Below are 22,652 nucleotides of genomic sequence, written 5' to 3'. Positions count from 1 at the left end.
TGGGCTGGGGATGTCACTCAAAGGCAGAATGCCTCTAGGCTCAATTCCCAGTACCAAAATAAATAAACAAACAAACAAAAGCTGGCCAGCCTCTGATTCATCTAGAAACATGTTTGGCATTTCTGTTTTCCTTAACAGTGGTATTAGAGTAAACAGTTATATTCCAACATAATAAAATCTAATTTTGCAGAATTGGCAAGTTATAACAACTGAAGAGTACTTCAAATTAAGAAATTTTGGATATCTTGTTTTGAAAAGGTCTGTGCAATAAAAAATTTATGTAACAAACTTAACATTAAAGAATGCAACTGGTAACCGGACATGGTGGTACACACTTGTAATCCCAGCATTTGGGAGGCTGACAGACAGCCTCAGCTACTTAGTGAGGCCCTCTGCAACTCAGTGAAATAATTATTTATTATTTTAATAAATAATAAAATTAGGGCAGGGGGTGTAGCTCGGAGGTCAAATGCCCCTGGGTTTCATCACCAGACCCAAATATATATATATATATATATATATATGTATGCCAGGCATGGTGGCTCATGCTTGTAATCCCAGCACTTGGGAGCCTGAAACAGGAGGATACCACAGGTTTGAAGCCAGCCTAAGCTACTTAATGAGGCTCTCAAAACTTAGTGAGACCCTGTTTCCAAATAAAATATAAAAATGGGTTTGGGAGTATAGCCCAGAGGTAGAAAGACTCTGGGTGCTACCCTCAGTACCACACACACAAAAAATAATAATAAAAAATGGGCTGGGGGGTGTAGGCTCAAAGGTAGAATGCCCCTGGGTTCCATCCCTAGTGCTGTAAAAAAAAAAAAAAAAAATGCAACCGGTAATGGTGACATCTGTAATTCCAATATTTGAGAGGCTGAGACAGGAGGATCTCAGGTTGGAGAACAGCCTTAACAACTTAGCAAAACTCTCAGATATATAGTGAGACCATATTTCAAGCTAAAAAAAAAAAAAAAAAAAAAGAGCCAGAGTAGAGCTCAGAAGTAAACTGTCCCCGGGTTCAATTCCCAGGACCACACACATTAAAAAAAAGAATGCAAACAGTTCATGAAGAAACAGCAAAGCCAGGTGTGGTGGTGCATGCTTGTAATCCCAGCATTTGGGAGGCTGAGATAGGAGAATCATGGTTCACAGACAGCCTCTGCTACTTAGTGAGGCCCTTTGCAACTCAGTGAGACCTGGTTTCAAAATACAGAATAAAAAATAGGGCTGGGGGTGTAGCTCTTAGGTAGTAGAATGTCCCTGGGCTCCATCCTCAGCACCGAAGATAAATAAATAAATAAATAAATAAACCGGCAAAAATAAATTCTTATTAGCCTCACCAAATATTCCTTTAACTCTTAAATAGTAAGTGAAAAAATGAGACTTAAATGTACAGAAGTATCCTCACACTCTAAACACCACAGAGAACTTAACCACAGTATACCAGAGGACTCCTTTGCTGACATAATACCAGGCCTTCATCCTTCCCTCAGGAGATCTTTCCCACTATCAACCTCACCCTACACACACACACACACACACACACACACACACACACACACACCCTCACTTTTCCTTGACCAAATGAGGCAGAAAGGCTTAGGTTAATAGACCTAAATAGAAGTGATGCCAGCCTGATGTAGTGGCACATGCCCATTAATCCCACTACCATTAGGCTGAGACAAGAGGAGGAAGGTTCAAGACCAGCTTCAGCACCTTAGCCAGACACTATTTCAAAACTAAAAAACAAGCTGGACATAGTGGCACACACTTGTAATCCCAGTACTTGAAAGGCTGACATAGAAGGATCACAGTTTCGCTGCAAGCCTCAGCTATTTAGTGAGGACCTTGGCAATGTAGTGAGATCCTCTTTCAAAATAAGGAAATTAATTTAAATAAAATTTTAATAAAGAATAAAAAATAGGGTGGAGGGTAGAATTTGGAGGTAGAATGCCCCTTGGTTCAATCCCCAGTACCAAGGCAAACAAACAAACAAACAAACAAAACTAAGAAACAGCTGGGTATGGTGACCCACACCTTTAATCCTAGTACTTGGGAGGCAGAAACAGGAGGATTGCAGGTTTGAGGACAGCCTCAGAAATTAGACTCTCATCAAACTACTGAGACCCTGTTTAAAAATAAAAATAAAATATGGCGGGGGCATAACCCAGAGGTAGAAGGCCCCTGGGTTCTAACTCCAGTACCTCAAAAAATAAAATAAAATAGGGCTGGAACTACAGCTCAGAGGTAGAATACCCATAAGTCTCCCCCACCCCCGGTTTAATAAGGACTTGTTTATTTTGAGAAAAAAGGTCCCAAACATCAGGCTGTTTGTTCACAAAAATAACCCACAGTATCAACTTTAGAAAACAAATATTAAGACTACTACACTAATTATTTTTCTAAAGGATGCATTTACCCATAAGTTTAATCCCCAGTCCCAGAAAATAAAATGATACCAAGAGTCAGGAGTGGTGGCATATGCCTGCAATCCCAGTACTTGGGAGGCTGAGACAGGAAGATCACATATTCAAGGTCAGCCTAGGCAACTTATTAAGACCGTCCATGATTTAGCTTGAATCTGTTCAAAATAAAAAATAAAAAGGGAGCCAGGCATGATAGCGCACATATGTAATCCCAGTATTTGGGAGACAAACAAAAAGATCCCAAGGTTAAGATAAGACCAGCCTCAGCAACTTAGGCCCTCTGTCACTTAGTGAGACCCTGTTTCTAAATAAAAGATAAAATAGGGCTGGGGTTATATCTCAGAGGTAGAATGCTCCTGGGTTCCATATCTAGTACCACAAAAAAGGGAGACTAGGGGGTATAGTTTGGAGGTAAAATGTCCCTGGGTTCAATCCCCAGAATCCCCCCAAAAGAAAAAAGTGATACCAAAAATCACAATATAAAAATCTCTTTTCAACCAGGCATAGTGGTGCACACTTGTAATCCTAGTACTTGGGGAAGCAGAGACAGGAAGATTACAGGTTTGTGGCCAGCCTGAGGTACTTAGTAAGGCCCTCCACAACTTAGTGAGACTCTATTTCAAATAAAGAATAAAAAATAGGACTGAGGACAAAGTCTGGAGTTAGATAGAATGCCCCTGGTTTCAATCCCCAGCACCACAATTTAAAAATGGGGGCTGGGGTATAGCTTTGAGGTAGAATGCCTCTGAGCTTAATCCCTAGTACCACAAAATATAAATACACAAATACGCTGGAAACAATCCAATCAACTGACAGAAGTAGAATAAAGTATATATTTACACAAAGAAATACCATATAGAGCCAGGCGTGGTGGCGCACACTTGTAATCCCAGCATTACATCTGAAACAGAGGGATCACCGTTTGAGGACAGCCTCAGCTACTTAGTGAGGCCCTTTGCAACTCAGTGAGACCCTGTTTCAAAATAAAAAATAGGGCTGGGGGTGTAGCTCGGAGGCAGAATACCTGGGTTCCATCCCCAGTACCACACACACACACAAAAAGAAATAACATATACATGTGAGGACAAACTAGACCTGTGTACAACATAGATGACTCTGTGTGTGTGTGTGTGTGTGTGGTACTGGGGTGGGACCCAGAGGCTTTCTAACTCCGCGCTATACTCCCAGACCTATTTTATATTTTATTTGGAAACGGTCTCACTAGGTTGCTGAGGGCCTCACTAATTAGCTGAGGCTGGCTTCGAATCTGTACGATCCTCCTGTCTCCGCCTCCCAAGCGCTGGAATCACAAGCATGTGACACCACACCCGGCTGTAGATGACTTTATAAACAGAATGATTCCAATATTTACAATGAAGATTCAATAACCAGTTGGCTTTTTTGAGATGGGGTCTTGCTATATTGCCCAGACTGACCCTGAACTCTGGGCTCCAGCAATCTTCCTGCCTTCGCCTTCCCAATAGCTAGAACTGTAGGCAATGCTACTTTGTGCACACATTGGGATATTTTTGTTTTGTTTTCCCTTGGGCTGAGATCAAATCCAGAGCCTGAGGAATGCGAGGCAGGCGAATAACAGCTTTCTCTCTTCCTAATTACTGTGTCTTTTGCTTTTCTTGTCTTACTATACTGACTAGAATCTAGTTTAATGATGAATACGTTGTATTTATGTCCCATAATTTAAAAAAATTTTTTTCTGGTACTGGGGATTGAACCCAGGGGCATTCTACCTTCGAGCTATACCCCCAGCCCTACTTTTTATGCTTAATTTTCAAACAGGGTCTCAATAAGTTGTGAAGGGACTCACTAAAGTAGCTGAGGCTGGCTGCGAACCTGCGATTCTCCTGCCTCAGTCTCCCAGGTATTAGGATTACCAGTGTATACCACCATGCCCAGATAAAAGTGTTTATTTTGTACTGGGGATTGAACCCAGGGACATTCTATCTCATAGGCACATTCCCAGTCCCCTTTGATTTACTTAACTTAAAACAGCATCTGACTACATTGCTGAGGGTCTCCTCACGAAATCCCTGAGGATGTCCTCAAACAAGTGATCCTCCTGTCAGCCTCCCAAGTACTGGGATTAGTTTTGCTCCACCAGGCCCAGCCCTATATATTTTGTTTGTTTTTGTTTTGTTTTGTTTTGTTTTTGGTGGTACTGGGGTTCCTGGAAACCCTTCTACCTCCGGGCTACACTCCCAGACCTATAAATAAATAAATATATATATATATATATATATATATTTTTTTTTTTTTTTTTTGAAACAGGGTCTCTTTTTTTTTTGAAACAGGGTCAGCGAGACTGGCATCAAAGCAGCGTGATCCTCCTGTCTCCACCTCCCAAACGTGCACCACCACACCTGGCATGTTTTTGTTTTTAATAGTGCTAAGGATTGAACCCAGGGGCATTCTACCTCCACACTACACCCCAGCTCTAATTATTATTATTTTAAACAGAGCCTAAGTTGCTGAAGCTTCAAACCAGGGATCTTCCTGTCTCAGCCACCAAAGTACTAAATTATAGGCATGTACCATCACATCAGTCTTATAACTCTTTTTTTGTGTGTGTGGTACTGGGAATAGAACCCTTTTACCTCCAGGCTACACTCCCAGACCTATTTTATATTTTTTATTTGGCAACAGGGTCTCTTAAGCCAGCGAGGCTGGCTTTGAAACTGCACAATCCTCCTGTCTCCGCCTCCCAAACGCTGGGATTACAAGCGTGTGCCACCACACCCAGGTGATAACTTTTTTTTTTTACAGGGTATAACTAGGTTGAGCAGAGTCTAGCTACTTACTGAGGCTGTCATTGAACCTCTGATCTTCCTGTCTCAATCTCTTAAGTACTGGGATTATAAGTATGTGCAACCATGCCTGCCTGGCTCCTTTTTTTTAAGAATAGAAAAACTACGCCAGGCGTGGTGGCGCAAGCTTGTAATCCCCGCGCTTGGGAGGCGGAGACAGGAGGATCGCGCAGGTTTGAAGCCAGCCGCGCGCGCTGGCTTAGGAGACCCTGTTTCCAAAATAGGTCTGGGAGTGTAGCCCAGAGGTAGAAGGGCTTCCAGGAACCCCAGTACCACCAAAAAAAAAAAAAAAAAAGAATAGAAAAACTTGAACCGGGCGTAATGACACAATATTGTATGTAACCCCAGCATTTGGGAGGCTGAGACAGGAGGACAGCCTCAACTACTTAGTGAGGCCTTTTACAACTCAGCAAGACCCTGTTTCAAAATAAAGAATAAAAAATTGGGCTGGTGTTGTAGCTCAAAGGTAGAATGTCCCTGGGTTCCATCCCCAGTACTGCAAAAAAAAAAAAGTTGGAGGCAGATAAAACATGAAGTAAAGAACTGATATAATGAATCTACTAACTGTGCTAATAAGAAAATAAAAAAAAAAGAAAAGAAAAGAAAGAGAAGCCAAGCATTGTGGCTAACTTGAGGAGGTTGGCCAGGAACCCTGGATCATCCAGGCTCAGCCTCCCAAGTACTGGGATTACAGGTTTAGGAAACTATGCCCAATTAAATTAACATTTCGGGTAAATACTAAAAGTAAAAATACACTTGAATCACATCTTATCATGCCACAGAGAGGTATGCAGGCAAAATAGTTCCTGAAGAAAAAGCCTAAGTCACATAGTAATACTGGAGAATGAACCCAGGGACATTCTACTTCTAAGCTACTTTCCTAGCTCTATTTTTTATTCCTCATTTTGAAACAGGATCTGACTAAATTGTGGAGGGTCTCTTTAAGTCCCTGAGGCTGGCCAAGAACAACTACCTCTTGTCTCAACCTCCCAAGTACTGGGGTTAATAAGAGTGTGCCACCACACCCACCCAAGTAATACATTGAAGCAAACAAAACTGGTCACACCCATGTTTGCTCTAATCCACAAGATAACTCAGTAAAAATTTTACCACTGTCCTAATTAACCAAATCCCCTCAATACTGACAAATTGGCAATCTAAAGACAATAGAAAGAAACAAATGTGAAGTACTTACCTTGAGAGCACAAAAGATGCAGGAATCTCCCATGCACTTGTGAGTTGTAAGCTGCCTAAAACTACGTCGGAAGATGTCCAAGTGCCACAAAACCTGGCCAAAAAAAAAAAAAAGCTTCATTAATGTATAAAAAGAAAAAAAAACACCAATTAATTTTAAACTCAAGAGTTTAGGTATATATAAGTAATGACTGGAGAAGAAATTTTATTCCCAATAGAAAAGCTCATTACAGTATATTAAAACAAATGTATAAAAAATAGTAAGGTGCCAAGTGTGGCGGCCCACACCTATAATCACAGCACTTAGACAGCTAAGACAGGAGGACTGCAGGTATGAGGTCAGATTCAGCAATTTAGTGAGACCCTGTTTCAAAATAAAAACTAAAGTAAGAATGTATAGAGCTGGGTGTGGAGGCACATGCTTGTAATCCCAGCATTTGGGAAGCTGAGACTGGAGGGCCATGGTTCCCAGACAGCCTTAGTTACTTATACTGAGGCCTTCTGCAACTTAGTGAGACCCTGTATCAAAATAAAGAATTAAGGCCAGGCGTGGTGGCGCACGCTTGTGATCCCCTTGGGAGGCTGAGACAGGAGGATCACATGGGTTCGAAGCCAGCCTCAGCTACTTAGTGAGGCTCTCAGCAACTTAGTGAGACCCTGTTTCCAAATAAAAAAATATAAAAACGGTCTGGGAGTATAGCCCGGAGGTAAAAAGCCTCTGGGTTCCACCCCCAGTACCATGAAAGAAAGAAAGAAAGAAAGAAAGAAAGAAAGAAAGAAAGAAAGAAAGAAAGAAAGAATTAAAAATGGGGCGGGGGTGTAGCTTAGAGATTGAGTGCCCTGGGTTCAATCCCCAGACCCACAGACACACACAAAAAAAAGACTTAAAATATAACTTGAAGGTAGAATGCCCTTAGGTTCAATCCCCAGACCCACAAAAAAAAAAAAAAAAGAAACTTAATATATAACTTGAAGGTAGAGTACCACTAGGTTCAATCCCTAGTACCAAAAAAGAATGAATAAATAAATGAATAAATAATTTTAAAGAGAAATAGGAATGTAGATCGATCAATGGTAAAATGTCATAGCTTTAATCCCCTGTACCATTAAAAATATTTTAAAAATGAAGCCAAACATAGTGGCACATGTTTGTAATCCCAGCATTCAGGAGGCGGAGACCAGAGGATCGCAGTTACCGGACAGCCTCAACTACTTAGCAAAGCCTTTACAACTCAGTGTGAACCGTTTCAAAAATAAAAAGACTAAAACATAGGGCAGGGAATGTAGCTCAGAGGTACAATGCCCCTAGGTTCCATGTTCACTACCACAAAAATAGATAAATAAAAATAAAACGAGATTTCAAACAACATGATTAAATGAACATAATTTCAGAAAATAAATTAATATGAACATAAAGTGAAGAACACATAGAGAAAACATGGTATGACATACATCAAATGTGATCCTAAAGAAGAAATTTATAGGTTAGAATACACAAAATAGAAACCAGGAGTGGTGGTGCACGCTTTTTTTTTTTTTTTTTTTTGGTTGTGGTACTGGGATTCTTTTACCTCTGGGCTACACTCCCAGACCTATTTTATATTTTTATTTGGAAACAGGGTCTCTTAAACCAGCGAGGCTGGCTTTGAACTTGTGCAATCCTTCTGTCTCCGCCTCCCAAATTCAGGGATTACAAGCCTGCTAGCCTACGCCACCACTGCCATCTTGGTGCACGCTTTTAATCCGAGCATTTGGGAGGCTAAAACAGAAAGATCGCGGTTTGGGGACAGATTCAGCTACTTAGTGAAGTCCTTTGCAACTCAGGGACACCCTGTTTCAAAATAAAGAATAAAAAATAGGGCTGGGGTGTAGCTCAGAGGTAGAATGCCCCTGGGTTGCAGCTCCAGTACCACACACAAAGAATTATGTTATAGCAATACATAAAATAATTGAGGAAAAAGTGATACAGTGTCTGAGCCACCATGCCCAGCCAATTGTCTCTTTTCTACCTAATGCTTATTTCCCTCTCCTACTTCTTTCTCCACATCCCAGACTTTGGTCCCTTAATCTTAAGGATTGACAACGGAAGAATTTCCATCTTCTACTATCTTCTGGGCTGACAAGGGACGTAGATCCTGCCTATCTGGGGACAGAAAGTCTCTTTCTAACTGATCTAAAGGAGACATGGGAAGGCCGGGCATGGTGGCCCACTCTTATAATCCCCGGCGCTTGGGAGGCAGAGAAGGAGGATGGCGCAGGTTTGAAGCCAGCCTTGCTGGCTTAAGAGACCTTGTTTCCAAATAAAAATATAAAATAGGTCTGGAAGTGTAGCCCAGAGGTAGAAGGGTTTCCAAGAACACCAGAAAAAAAAAAAAAAAAAAAGGAGACACGGGAGCTGGGCATGGTGGCGCACACTTGTAATCCCAGCAGTTGAGAGGCTGAGACCGGAGGATCATGGTTCTCGGACAGCCTCAGCTACTTATTGAGGCCCTCCGCAACTCAGTGAGACCCTGTTTCAAAATAAAGAAAATTGGGCAGGGGGTGTAGCTTGGAGGTCAAAAGCCTCTGGGTTCCATCCCCAGACCCGCAAAAATAAATAAATAAATAAATAAATAAATAAATAAATAAATGAGACATGGGCAGGTAAGGGTTTTCTGTGGCTGTAGAACCACCCTTCTTTGATATTCTGGGAAAGAAGTCAGGATCATGCAAGATATTAGCCCCTGACAACAGTAAATCAGACAACAGAAGAGCATCTCGATACAAAGTATACTGGGCAAGAAAATTAGAATTTTATCCCACCCAGATGTTAGACAATCATTTTCTTGAAAGGGGGACATCCACCAAGGTAATCTAGATGAAGTGGGTACTAGCCCACTAATCCAGTAGGCACTTTATCAGTATCCTGTGTTGTGCCCATTCCAGGAAAAAGTAAACTTTTTCCTAGGATAAAAATTGAGAAAACAAGTAAGTTGATTTTTTTTTTTTTCAGTCTTGATAGACATACTGTACTTATAAGGAAAAATCACAAAATAAGACTTTTCCTGATTCAGTCTTCCTGGTTCTTTTGAATAGTACTTTTAAATCTTCCGTAGGCTCACAGGTATAGTGTTTGTGGGTCTTTTTCAGTGTGTGGAGCCTTATTCCTGATTTTAAAGACTTGTTTCTGTATAGACTCAAGAGGGACAGGTTTAATTCTAGACATATGAGTCCAGGAATGTGTCCCTTTAGTTTAACAGCTGCAGGAGTGCTAAGAAGAACTTGGAAAGGACCCTTCCACTTTGGGAGAGGCTGATTTAAGGGTGAGTCCTTTTCCAAGTTTTGAGTAAGACAAAATCATCTGGTTATACTTTTGGCACATAGGTTAATGGGCAGTAGGTGTAACCAGGCCTTTGAGGTATTCAGAGGAAGTGGCTTTTCCTCTGTTACCTCCTAAAGGCTTACTACTGCACAGCCTGATTTGGAGTTTTTTTTCCCTTTTCTTTTCTTTTCTTTCTTTTGTGATACTGGTGTTCATGGGAACCCTTCTACCTCCGGGCTACACTCCCAGACTTTTTTTTTGTAGTATTGGGGATAGAACCCTTCTACATCCAAGCTACATGCCCAGACTATTTTATATTTTTTTATTTGGAAACAGGGTCTCTTAAGCCAGCAAGGCTGGCTTCGAACCTCCGCGATCCTACTGTCTCCGCCTCCCAAGCGGCAATTACAAGCGTGCACCACCACGCCAGGTTGACTTTGGAGTTTTCTTACTCACGTAGTTGCTCTCATCAGTGTATCATTCTACATCAGGGTTAGTTACAGGCAGATTCTTAGAATCAGGTCATTTAGCATGCACTTAAGGATAGTCTCTATTCAAGAGTGGACTACATTATTTACAACTTAAGACAATTTTAAATCTTTTGGAGTTGGGGTGCTATCAACCTCAGTTAAAATATGTGTCTATTTTAGAAAAATGCCTGGGAGAGACAAGGTGAGCAGCGGATTGAGTCTCTGTATCTAAAAGAAAATCGACATCTGACCTGCCACATCAAGTCACCCAGGCTCCTCTGTTGTGATGTCCAGCTGGTTAGAGCTGATCAGAGGGTTCTTGCTCAGCCTCAGGCATTCTTAGTCTTTGAGGGCAGCCATGATGGGAGCAGATGGCCTCACTTCCCTTCAGAGGTGAAGGCAATCTTGCTTCCAATGTGTTTCCTCTTTGCAGAGGGGGCACATCCCAGGTGCACAAGGACTCTGCTTGGGGCAGTCCTTGACCCAATGCCCAGGCTCTTTGCAATAATGGCAGGTGCAAGGCCTCGAGTTTCTTTCCTCTCTGGGAGCCTTAGGTATCTCTCAGGAGGTAGGGACTTATTAACCGATGCTAGGGCAATTAAGTGGGGCTGTCTCTGTGTTTGCATTTGTCTCTTCTGGTTCTGAATTTCATTTACCTTATCTCTGTTTTGAAAAATCCAAAGGCCAAAATTAAAAGGTGATGAATGGGAGACTAAGGTTCCATTTCCTGCTTTTAGAGTTCTCTCCTAATATCTGGGACTGATTTGCTAATAAAATGAGTCCCAATATTGTCTGTTCCTTATGGAAGTCTAGGTCAATTATGAGGGTATCTCTGCTGGAGAATCTTTTTTTTTTTTTTTATGGTGGTACTGGGGCTGGAACCCGGAGGCTTTCCTACCTCCGGGCTATACTCCCACCTGTTTTATATTTTATTTGGAAATAGGGTCTCTCTAAGTTGCTGAGAGCCTCACTAAGTAGCTGAGGCTGGCTTTGAACCTGTGCGATCCTCCTGTCTCAGTTTCACAAGCGCTGGGATTACAAGTGTGTGCAACCATGCCCAGCTCTCTGGAGGATCTTAAGCATCTCAGGAACATGGCAGAAATGTTATTCATTTCTTCTGTTATTGCTCTGATAGTATCATACTTAACCAATTTACTTATACATCTTCTCATACCTTTAGTTAAACATGTGACCGTGTGCCAGGCGTGGTGGTGCTCACTTGTAACCCCTGTGCTTGGGAGGTGGAAACAGGAGGATCGCACATGTTCGAGGCCAGCCGCGCTGGCTTAAGAGACCCTGTTTCAAAATATAAAATAGGTCTGGGAATGTAGCCCGGAGGTAGAAGGGCATCCAGGAACCCCAGTACCACCAAAAAAAAAAAAAAAAAAGTGACTGTGTGATCCGTTTGTTAAGGTTCTCACTCTCACCTTGGTAATTCCAGGTAGAGTCTTGACCAGGGGTAGCCTCTTACCTGTAGGCTGCCTTTGCTCTCAGACATAGATTTTATTACCATATGTCTTTGCTGCTTACTGTATACAGATCTCTTTTTAGGAGTGCAGCACGTGGAAAGGATTACATGAAGACTGATCCACGTTAGCTCAAACATAATAGGTCAGGTTTTTAACTCATTTATCAATCTATCAGGGTCCTCTGAAATTGACCCAATTTTTCTTTACTGGACTAGCTCAGTCATAGAAAAAGAAACATGTACCCTTAATATATTTTGTTCTCCATATAAATTTTACTCTGTGTGTGTGTGTGCGTGTGTGTTTGTGTATGTGTGTGTGTGTTTGCAGTACTGGGGATGGAACAACCCAGGGGTTTTCTACCTCCTAGCAACACCCCCAGTCCTATTTTTTTTCTTTCTTTCTTTTTTTGAAACAGTCTCACTGAGTTGCAAATAGCCTCACTAAGTAGCTTAGGCCTGTCTGCAAACCATGATCCTCCCATCTCAGCCTCCCAAATGCTGGGATTACAAGCATGCACCACCATACCCAGCTTATTGTATCTATATATAAATATATATATATATATATATCCAATATAAATACATGTATATTTACCCATTTTTTTTAAATCAAAGTGGCATGATTTGTAATGCCAAGTGTTTTATTACACTTTAGTTATCTTTGCTTGAAGATAATTATAATACAGTTTAGTAATAGAGAAATATAAACCATAAAAATTTCTATTAATCTAATCTTAGTACTCGGGAAGATGAGACAGGAGGATAGAAGGTTCGTGGCCAGCTTCAGGTACTTAGTGAGGCACTCCACAACCTAGTGAGACTCCACCTCAAAGAATAAACCAGGTGTTGTGGCACACTCTTGTAATCCTTGCACTTGGGAAGCTAAGACAGGAGTATCCAGGTTTGCAGCCATCCTCAGCTACTTAGGCCCTCAGCAACTTAGTGAGACCCTGTATAGCACAGAGGTAGAAAGCCTCTGGGTTTCACCCCCAGTACCACCAAAACAAACAAACAAATAATTCAAACCCCCGTACCACACAAAGAAGAAGAAGAAGAAGAAGAAGAAGAAGAAGAAGAAGAAGAAGAAGAAGAAGAGGAGGAGGAGGAGGAGGAGGAGGAGGAGGAGGAGGAGGAGGAGGAGGAGGAGGAGGAGGAGGAGGAGGAGGAAAGAAGAAGAAGAAGAAGAAGAAGAAGAAGAAGAAGAAGAAGAAGAGGAGGAGGAGGAGGAGGAGGAGGAGGAGGAGGAGGAGGAGGAGGAGGAGGAGGAGGAGGAGGAAGAAGAGGAAGAGGAAGAAGAAGAAGAAGAAATAGGGCTGGGGTGTAGCTTAGGGTAGAATATTCCCTGTACTGTGGTATTTTTTGTTGCTGTTCATTTGTTTTTACAGTCCTGAGGATTAAAACCAGGAGAATTCTATCTCCAAGCAACACTCCCAGCCCTATTTTTAATTCTTTATTTTGAAATAGGGTCTCACTAGGTTGTGGAGGGCCTCACTAAGTAGCTGAGGCTGGCTGCTAACCTGCAATCCTCCTCCCTCACCCTCCCAAGTATTGAGAGTAGGTTAGTAGAAATTTTTATGGTTTATATTTGTGTATTCTTAAACTGTATTTGATTATCTAACCTGCAATCCTCCTGTTTCAGCTTCTCAAGTACTGGAATTACAAGTGTGCACCACCATGCCTGTTTTGTAAAGTGTGTTTTTAGCTTTGCATTTTAGAAGATACTTAAGACACACAAGTGTATTTAACTTATAACAAAGCCAGTAATAACATGTTACGTAGAAGTTAACATTTTCTTTTTTTGAGGTACTGGGGATGGAACCCAGAGGCATTCTACCTCCAAGCTAAACCCCCAGCCCTATTTTTTATTCTTTTTATTTTGAAACAAGGTCACTGAGTTGCAAAGGGCCTCACTAAGTAGCTGAGGCTGTCCGCAAACCATGATCCTCCTGTCTCAGCCTCCCAAGTACTGGGATTACAAGCGTGCACCACCTTGCCCAGCTTTCTGATTATTAGTGCTGTCCTCTAGATTTATGAGCTATTCTTTGATATTTTTATCACTGCTGTTAACTTACATAGACTTGTAATTATAGTTATCTACAAATTCTAAAATTTATTCCAATGGTTAAGCTACTATATGTTACATATCCTTTATCAAAAAAAAAAAAAAAAAATAGGGCAGGGATGTAGCTTGGAGTTAGAATGCCCCTGGGTTCCATCCCCAGTACCGCCAAAAAAAAAAAAAAAAAAAAATTGAATACACAAAATAGGGCAGTGGTGCAGTATAGTAGTAGAGCACTTGTTTAGCTTGTGTGTTGCCCTTGGTTTGATCCCCAGCACCAGCAAAAAATTAAAAAATTAAAAAATATATATGCCTGTGTGTGTGTGTATAATATATATCTGAAGAATAAGGGTTTATTTTAATGGTTCACAAAAAAATAAGAATTTTTTTGTTAATTTGGAAATAGGGTCTTAGTAAGTTGCTGAGAGCCTCACTAAATAGATAAGGCTGGCTTCAAACCTGTACTATCCTCCAGTCTCAGCCTCCCAAGTACTGAGATTACAAGAAGAAGAAGTTTGCAGACCACGCCCAGAAATAAGAACATTTTTAAGCTTTTTAAACTTGAATACACCTCTAATTCCAGCCCCTGGGGAATCTGAGACAATAAGACTTCAAATTCCAGGCCAGCCTTGGAAAATAAAAGGGACTAGAAATGTAGTTTGATGGTAAAGCACTTGACTAGCATGTATAATGCCCTGGGCTGAATTCCCAGCACTAAAAATAATTTGAATTGTAGCATGGAATTTTATCTTTGCTATAGTTCACAATTTTTTTTTTTTTTTTTGGTAATACGGTAATACTAGGGGTGGAACTCAGAGGCTTTCTACCTCTAGGGTATACTCCCAGACCTATTTTATATTTTATTTGGAAACAGGTTCTCACTAAGTTGCTGAGAGCCTCATCAAGTAGCTACGGCTGGCTTCGAACCTGTGCAATCCTCCTGTCTCAGCCTCCCAGGCGGGGGGATTACAAGCGTGCGCCACCATGCCCGGCTATTATAGTTCACAATTTTTGAAATTATGAGGTGTGACCTCCTTAAGTCAATCAGATGAAAATAATAGTGATATCAACAATGATAAATCGTATTTACTATATGTACCCTTGATGGTATATAATGATACTTTATTTTTGTGTTCTTCCTCTTCAAAAATCCAGAAGCCCAGTCTAAGCATGACAAAACCACTTGACAAATCCTAATACAAACTGGGCTTGGTGGTTCATACCTATAATTCAGGAAGCTAAGGCAGGAAGATAAAAAATTCAAGGCTATCCTAGGCAACTTAGTGAAACCCTATCTCAAAATAAAATTTTAAAAACATGGGGGTGTAGTTGAGTGATAAAGCACTTACCTAGCAATCAAGAACGCTTGGGTTCAATCCCCAGTACCTTTAAAAAAAATATCTACTGGGCGAGGTGGTGCCCACCCGTAATCTCAGTCCTTGAGAGGCTGAGACAGAAGGAGGCAGGTTTGAGGGACAGCTTACGCAAGTAGTGAGACTCTCAGCAACCTACCAAGAACCTGTTTCAAAAAAAATATTTTTTTTAATGTGCTGGGGATGTAGCTCAATTCCAGCACCACAAAAAAAAAAATTAAAAAATAAAATAAAATAAATGATGTCCTTTCTAGCATAATGCCTTAGGAAGTTGCCCTCACTAGAAAAATATGGACTAATACAAGAAAAAGAACTACTTTTCAAGCCCAAGAATCAAAGCACATCTTAGGAGCTTATCTTCTAACATAAGTCTCAAGATACATTTTCTACAAAATCTTTGAAACACACTATGCTCCCAAATAAATAACACCATTTTCTTTTTTTCTTCCTTTCTTTCTTTTTCTTTTTAATGTGTGTGTATGTGTATGTGTGTATGTGGTACTGGGGTTGAATCCAGGGGCATTCTACTTCTGACATACACTCCTGGCCCTATTTTATTCTTTATTTTGAAACAGGATCTCATTATGCTGCAGAGAACCTCACTAAGTTGCTGAGGCTGGCCACCAACTTGCAATCCTCCTGTCTCAGTCTCCCAAATACTGGGATTACAAGTATGTGCCACCACACCAAGCTATATAATGCCCTTTTGGGGGGGTGGTACTGGAAGCCTTTCTACCTCTGGGCTACACTCCCAGACCTATTTTACACTTTTTTATTTTTGGAAACAGGGTTCGAACCTGCGTGATCCTCCTGTCTCCACCTCCCAAGAGCAGGGATTATAAGCGTGCGCCACCACGCCCGGCGAAAATAAACCTTTTATAACAGGTACAGTAGGCTAAATATATCTGTAGCAAACATAGTATTCCATATAAAAAAATCTGAAGATTATAAGAGGCTGAGTAAGGAGGATTAAAGGTTTGAGGACAGCCTTGGCAACCCAGAAAGACCCTATTTCAAAACAAAAATAAAAACATTTTAAAAAGTCTGAGTATAGCTCAGAGTTTGAATGTCTGAGTTCAATCCCCAATAATGAAAAAAACATTAGATGATTAGTTTAAAACACAGTGACACATGCCTGTAATCTAAATACATGGGAGGCTGACAGACAGGAGGACTGCAAGTTTGAAACCAACCTCAGCAATTAAGCAAGGCTCTCAAACATCTAGCAAGACCCTGTTTCCTAACAAAAATAAAAAGGCTTGGGAGTGCAGCCAGAAGGTATAAAGGCACTGGTTTCAATCCCAATACCAATTTAAAAAAAAGATTAGTTCATACCAACAATTAGTTATTTTCAACTTGTAACATGATTAGAATAGGGACTCCAAAACCATCAATGCTTCAAACTGTTAAGTATGGATATAGAAATGCGTATGTGTGTGTACACATAGTGTGTGTTGTATATGGCACTGAACATCAGAATGGAAAGTAATAAACTAGGTGTGGTGGCAGACACCTATAATTCCAGTACTTGGGAGGCTAAGACAGGACGGCAGGTTCAAGGTTAGCCTCAGCAACTTAGCAAGACCCTCAACTACCAGCAAGACACTGTCTCAAACTAAAAAATAAAGCAGGGCTAGGGATACACTTTGGAGGTAGAATGCTCTTGGGTTCAATTCCCAGTACCAAGAGAAAAAGAATGTAATCTAATAGATAATATTGTTTCAACCAACAGTATCAATAGAACATATGGAAAAAACAGAATTACAAAAATAGAACTATAGTTAAGAAGGAGGTAAAAACATATATATATCCTATTTTGCTTGCTTTTATACACAATTACAAAAAGTATTATCAGTATATAAAAAAAATCACTCAAAACCTAATATTGCATCATCTGGGAGAAAACTCTAACCAACATTATCAATTGACTGAAATTTGTAGTAGAAATTGAAGAAAATATTTAAACTCTTTCTACAGGATTGACAGCATAGGTTTTTTGTTTTGTTTTTTGTTTTGTTTTTGGTGGTACTGGGGATGGGACTCAGGGCATTCTACCTCCAAGCTATATTCCCAGCCCTATTTTTTATTCTTTATTTTGAAATAGGGTCTCACTGATTTGCAAAGGGCCTAAGTAGTAGCTGAGGCTGGCCATGAATCTTGATCCTCCTGTCTCAGCCTCCCAAATGTTTGGATTACAAGTGTGTACCACCATGCCTGGCAGAATTTTTTTTTCTTTTTGCAATACTGGGGATGGAACCCAAGGGCATTCTACCCCCAAGCAACACTCCCAGACTATTATTATTATTATTATTATTATTAATTATTTTGGTGGTACTGGGGTTCCTAGAAGCCTTTCTACCTCCAGGCTACACTCCCAGACCTATTTTATATTTTTTTATTTGTTTGGAAACAGGGTCTCTTAAGCCAGCGAGGCTAACTACGAACCTGCGCGATCCTCCTGTCTCCACCTCCCAAGCACGGGGATTACAAGCGTGCACCACCACGACCATCTATTATTATTTTATTTTTGAAATAGGGTCTCATTAAGTTGCGATGGGCCTCGATAAGTAGCTGAGGCTGTCCGTGAACCGTGATCCTTCGGTATCCACCTCCCGAATGCTGGGATTAAAAGCATGCACTACCATACCCAGCTCTGGCAGAAATGTTTAATGTTTTCAAATAAAAACTTGAAAACTGAGAGACAGTATAAAATTGTTTTGTGTGGTGCTGGGGATTGAACCTAATTCTAGTGGCATTCTACCTCCAAGCTACACTCCCATCCCTATTTTTTATTCTTTATTTTGAAACAGGGTCTCACTAAGTTGTGGAGGGCCTTACTAAGGAGCTGTGGGGCTGGCCACTAACCCAGATCTTTCTATCTCAGCTTCCCAAGTACTGGGATTACAAGTATGCACCACCATGCTCAAAACTTTTATTACATAGATAAGCTTGGCAAGATTGTTGTATTATAAATGAGGAAACTCAGGCACTATTACCTGTACAAGGTCATATGGCTAGTCTATAAAACAGCTAAAACTAGTATCCAGGTATCCTAATTCTTCAGGCCAGAGTTCTTTATACCAAATACATTATCCTGTCTTATTCTCTCATAGCAAGCCAATTTTTTTCATTGTATCTGAGGAATCAAGCTAATATTTTTATCCAAGTATAATTATCCTGGGTAGTAAACCTAATTTACTTTTACTGTGAAAAGTTGAAAAAAAGAAAAAGTAATTATTTAAAAGTTAGGCCAGAGAAAATGAACATAATACTCTATGGGCCTAAATAGGCAGAGCAGACAGAGGAAAAGCTTTGAGATTCTAAGACTACTGAGATGGCATACAACAGCAAAAGGGAAAATCTAGGGTAGATCACCTTAGGGGAATTTACTTTCTACTAGTTCTTTTCAAATACATCTAACCAGACACCAATCATGAGCCAACACAAGAAAGCACAGAGGAAGGAAATGGAGGAGTGAATGACACTGGACTCCATTCAGTGTGTGGGCTACAAGCATGAAAATTATGAGACATGAACAACATACCTAGAAGTCTTTTACTTGTGAAAAGAATTTTGCTTTCTATACTAAAGAAAAGCCACCAGTGTGTTAAGGTATCTTGTAAAAAAAAAGAAAAAGAAAGAAAGAAAAAAGGAATAGTAAACTAGGCGTGGTGGCACACCCTTGTTATAATCCCAGCATTGGGGAAGCTGAGACAGGAGGATCGCAGGTTCATGGCCAGCCTCAACAACTTAGTGAGGCCCTCCACAACTTAGTGAGACCCTGTTTCTAAATAAAAAATAAAAAATAGGCCTAGAGGTGTAGCTTGGAGGTAGAATGCTCCTGGAATTAGGTTCAATCCCCAGAACCACACACACACACAAACAGGAAACAATGAAGACTGTTTAAGAAAAAGTTGATAAGCAAGTTGAAAGATTACCTTGTCCATATACCCCTCTTTAGGCAGATAAATAATGGTAGTTACAATCATTATTATTTCTAGTATCATTATTATCATTATAAATTCACTTTTTTTTTTTTTTTTTTGGCGGTACTGGGGTTCCTGGAAGCCCTTCTACCTCCAGGATACACTCCCACGGGCTACACACCCAGACCTATTTTTTAACATTTTTATGTGGAAACAGAGTCTCTTAAGCCAGCGAGGCTGGCTTCAAACCAGCGCGATCCTCCTGTCTCCGCCTCCCAAGCGCGGGGATTACAAGCATGCGCCACCACGCCCGGCTTTATAAATTCACATTTTACAAATAAGGTAACTGATTTTTTTTTGGGGGGGGTTGTACTGGGGTTCCTGGAAGCCCTTTTACCTCTGGGCTACACTCCCAGACCTATTTTTCTATATTTTTATTTTGAAACAGGATCTCTTAAGCCAGCGGGGCTGGCTTCGAGCCTGTGCAATCCTCCTGTCTCCGCCTCCTAAGCGCAGGGAATAAGGTAATTGATATTTGAAGAGATAAAAAGACTTGCCGAAGTTCACACTGATAAACTAAAAAAAAAAATCTCGGGTTACTGACCTCAAGACTACAGTATTTTACTTAAAAGAGTTATCAGAAATATAGCATCAGAACTAAAAGCCTAAGTTCACTGAAAAGAAAGAAATCACCCTTACCTGCAGGGCACTGTTCAGGAAGCAGCTATTTTGTCCAGGTTCATTGCTGAGACCTTTGCTGGGTGCTATGGAGGTTGAGCTTCGAGGCGCAAACATCCCTTGGACACTACCACGGCCCCCCGAAAAATAATTTCTTTTCCAAGACATTATTGTTCACATTTAGCCTGAAAACACAGAGAAAGCTTTGTATCTTTTTGGCAGGGAATTTTCGTCAGCTGAAACCCTCAAAAGAAAGCAAATCCAGAGTTTAGTGAGTTTCTATTAAAAGACTTTGAGTTAACAACCTTCCAAAACATCACATATGTAGCTCAAAGGACTCGGGCATCCTCTTAGATCCAGATGATAGAGCTGTCCCTCACTTGTTCCAATGTTCAAAATTCAACACAGCATAGAACAAATGCAGAGAAGTCTTTCAGTATTGCTTCTTTCTTGAACAGTCTCCAAATGTCCTGGTAAAATGGATGTAATCCTCAGCTCCAACAGCATCCAGGATCAGGAGAAAACCTGTTCCTCGGTCTTGTTTATAATGCTTCTTGTGGACTGAAGATTTTTCCAACTAGAAGGAGAGGCAGATAGATAAGCAGAAATCCAAAATAATCCTCCTTGCCCCCTATTGTCTTGTCCCATCATCCTCTGTCACAAACACTCGGTTTCTGAACAACTGGCAAAATCCCACAAAGCTCAGAAGCGTGTTTGGATTATCCAGGGCTTTTTGTTCTGTTCTTTGCTGCTTCTTTTTAATGTCTCTCAAACTTCTTCTATCATCCCAACCAGCTCTTCAGAATGTCTCTACTCTTTTCTTCTGGAACTAGCATAGCCAGCTGTGCCAGAGAGCTTTAACAGAAAGAAGAAAAAAAATCAAAAGCTTGCGTCACTTAATGACTACTGGCTCTGCACTGTTCTGCCAAGATCAACGTTGCCTCACCTCTCACTATAAACTTGAAACCTTGGCAAACAGTGCCAAATAAGAAAAAAAAAAGAGGAGAAAAACCAACAACAAAAAGCACTTCTAACACTCAACGGTATTGAGTTTTATCAGTTTATAAGCAGCTTTATAAACTTTAGCTTTATCAGTTTATAAGCAGCTTCTCTAAAATTTTTTTTGAAGGAAAAGAAAAGTTGAACCAGTTAGAAATAAAAAACAAATACCTACATTCCAGAATCAGGCTAACAAAAAGAAAAAAAAAAACACTAAGTAAGAACACACTAAACTAGAACTTTCCTTTGGATGTTGAGAGTAAAGCACTTTTTAAAGGTGTTTTCTTCATGCTATGCGTGGTGACAAACAACTGTAATGGAGGTGCGTGGGAGGCTAAAGCAGGAGGATCATTAGTTTGAAGCCAGCCTCAACAACCAAGCGAAACCCAGTTTCCACTTTAAAAATAAAATAGGGTTGCCGGGCGTGGTAGTGCACGCTTGTAATCCCCGCGCTTGGGAGGCAGAGACAGGAGGATCACGCAGGTTCGAAGTCAGCCGTGCTGGCTTAAGAGACCCTGTTTCCAAATAAAAATATAAAATAGGTCTGGGAGCATGGCCCGGAGGTAGAAGTGCTTCCAGGAACCCCAGTACCACCATAAACAAACAAACAAACAAACAAACAAACAAACAAACAAGGTTTGGGGTATAGCTCAGTAGTAGAATGCACCTGGGTTCAATCCCTAGCACCACACACACAAAGATGGATGGATGGATGGATGGATGGGTGGATGGATGGATGGATTTAATAAAGGTGTCTGCTCTGTGTATTGTTATAAACAACCTGCTTAAAAGGGGGAGGAAGAAATTAGCAATCTGGACTCTTGTTCTGAGTAAAGATGTCCCATCCAAGAAACACTGATGGTGAATAAACCGTCTCTTTAACATCCAGTCAAAGAGAATTAAATCTTCTCCTGCCATGTTTCTTTGTTTGGTTCGTTGATTGATTGATATTCCCCAGAGGACTAGAAAGATAAATTGGGTTATAAATCATTTAATTCTCAGATTATACCAGAGGGGCTCACAATCAGAGTCATCAATTGACCAACTTTTTATTTTTTTGGTACTGGAGATTGAATACAGAAGCATTCTCTCTAAGCTATACTCCCAACCCAATTTTATTTCTTACTGAAAAACAGTCTCACTAAGTTGCAGAGGACCTTGCTAAATTGCCAAGGCTAGCTTTGAACCTGCAATCCTCCCGTTTCTCCTCCCAAGTATTAGGATTACAAGCATATGCTTTAATCCTAGCTCCAACTTTAGTTTTCAACTAACTGAAATACCCCTGAGGTGACAGTGAGTACGTACCAAAACAATCATCTCCTCTAGAAGAAAATCATCTATAAAATTCATGTCCATATAAGAAAAAAAATAAGAGCTTTAAATTTCAAACAGTTCCTCAAGCTTATCCTTTCTTTCCCACCACATTCACCACATAAGAAAGCAAAACCAACGCTGGGCGTAGTGGCACACGCTTGTAATCCCTGTGCTTGGGAGGCGGAGACAGGAGGATCGCGCAGGATCGAAGCCAGCCGCGCTGGCGTAAGAGACCCTGTTTCAAAAATATAAAAATAGGTCTGGGAGTGTAGCCCGGAGGTAAAAGGGCTTCCAGGAACCCCAGTACCACCAAAAAAAAAAAAAAAAAAAAAGAAAGCAAAACCAGCCAGATATGGTGGCACACCCTTGTAATCCCAGTACATGGGAGGCTGAAACAGAAGGATTGCAGGTTCATGGCCAGCCTCAGCTCCTTAGTGAGGCCCTCCGCAATTTAGTGAGACTCTGTTTCAAAGTAAAGAATAAAAAAAATTAGCACTAGGGATGTAGCTTGAAGGTAAAATGCCCCTGGGTTCAATCCCCAGTAACACACACACACACACACACACACACACACACACACAATGCTTTGACATCTTAATCGCTTTCTAGGAGTGGACCTAGC

General features: G+C 40.8%; 1 protein-coding gene across 1 annotated transcript in view; it reads right to left on the bottom strand.

The window, feature by feature from the left end:
• The window catches only part of USP54 (ubiquitin specific peptidase 54), a gene marked incomplete at both ends in the record, with an annotated part of 97,237 nt that extends 77,352 nt beyond the window's left edge, over nucleotides 1–19,885 (bottom strand). The window contains 2 exon segments of the mRNA XM_080693549.1: nucleotides 6,444–6,536; nucleotides 19,739–19,885. Coding sequence (XP_080549675.1) covers nucleotides 6,444–6,536; nucleotides 19,739–19,885 — 240 coding nt within the window.
• Between the last annotated feature and the right edge of the window lie 2,767 nt (nucleotides 19,886–22,652).

This window comes from Muscardinus avellanarius (assembly GCF_963383645.1).
Source record: "Muscardinus avellanarius genome assembly, chromosome: 4".
Taxonomy (NCBI): Eukaryota; Metazoa; Chordata; class Mammalia; order Rodentia; family Gliridae; genus Muscardinus; species Muscardinus avellanarius.
Note: the sequence above shows the minus strand (reverse complement) of the source record. Positions and strands in the feature narration are given on the sequence as shown.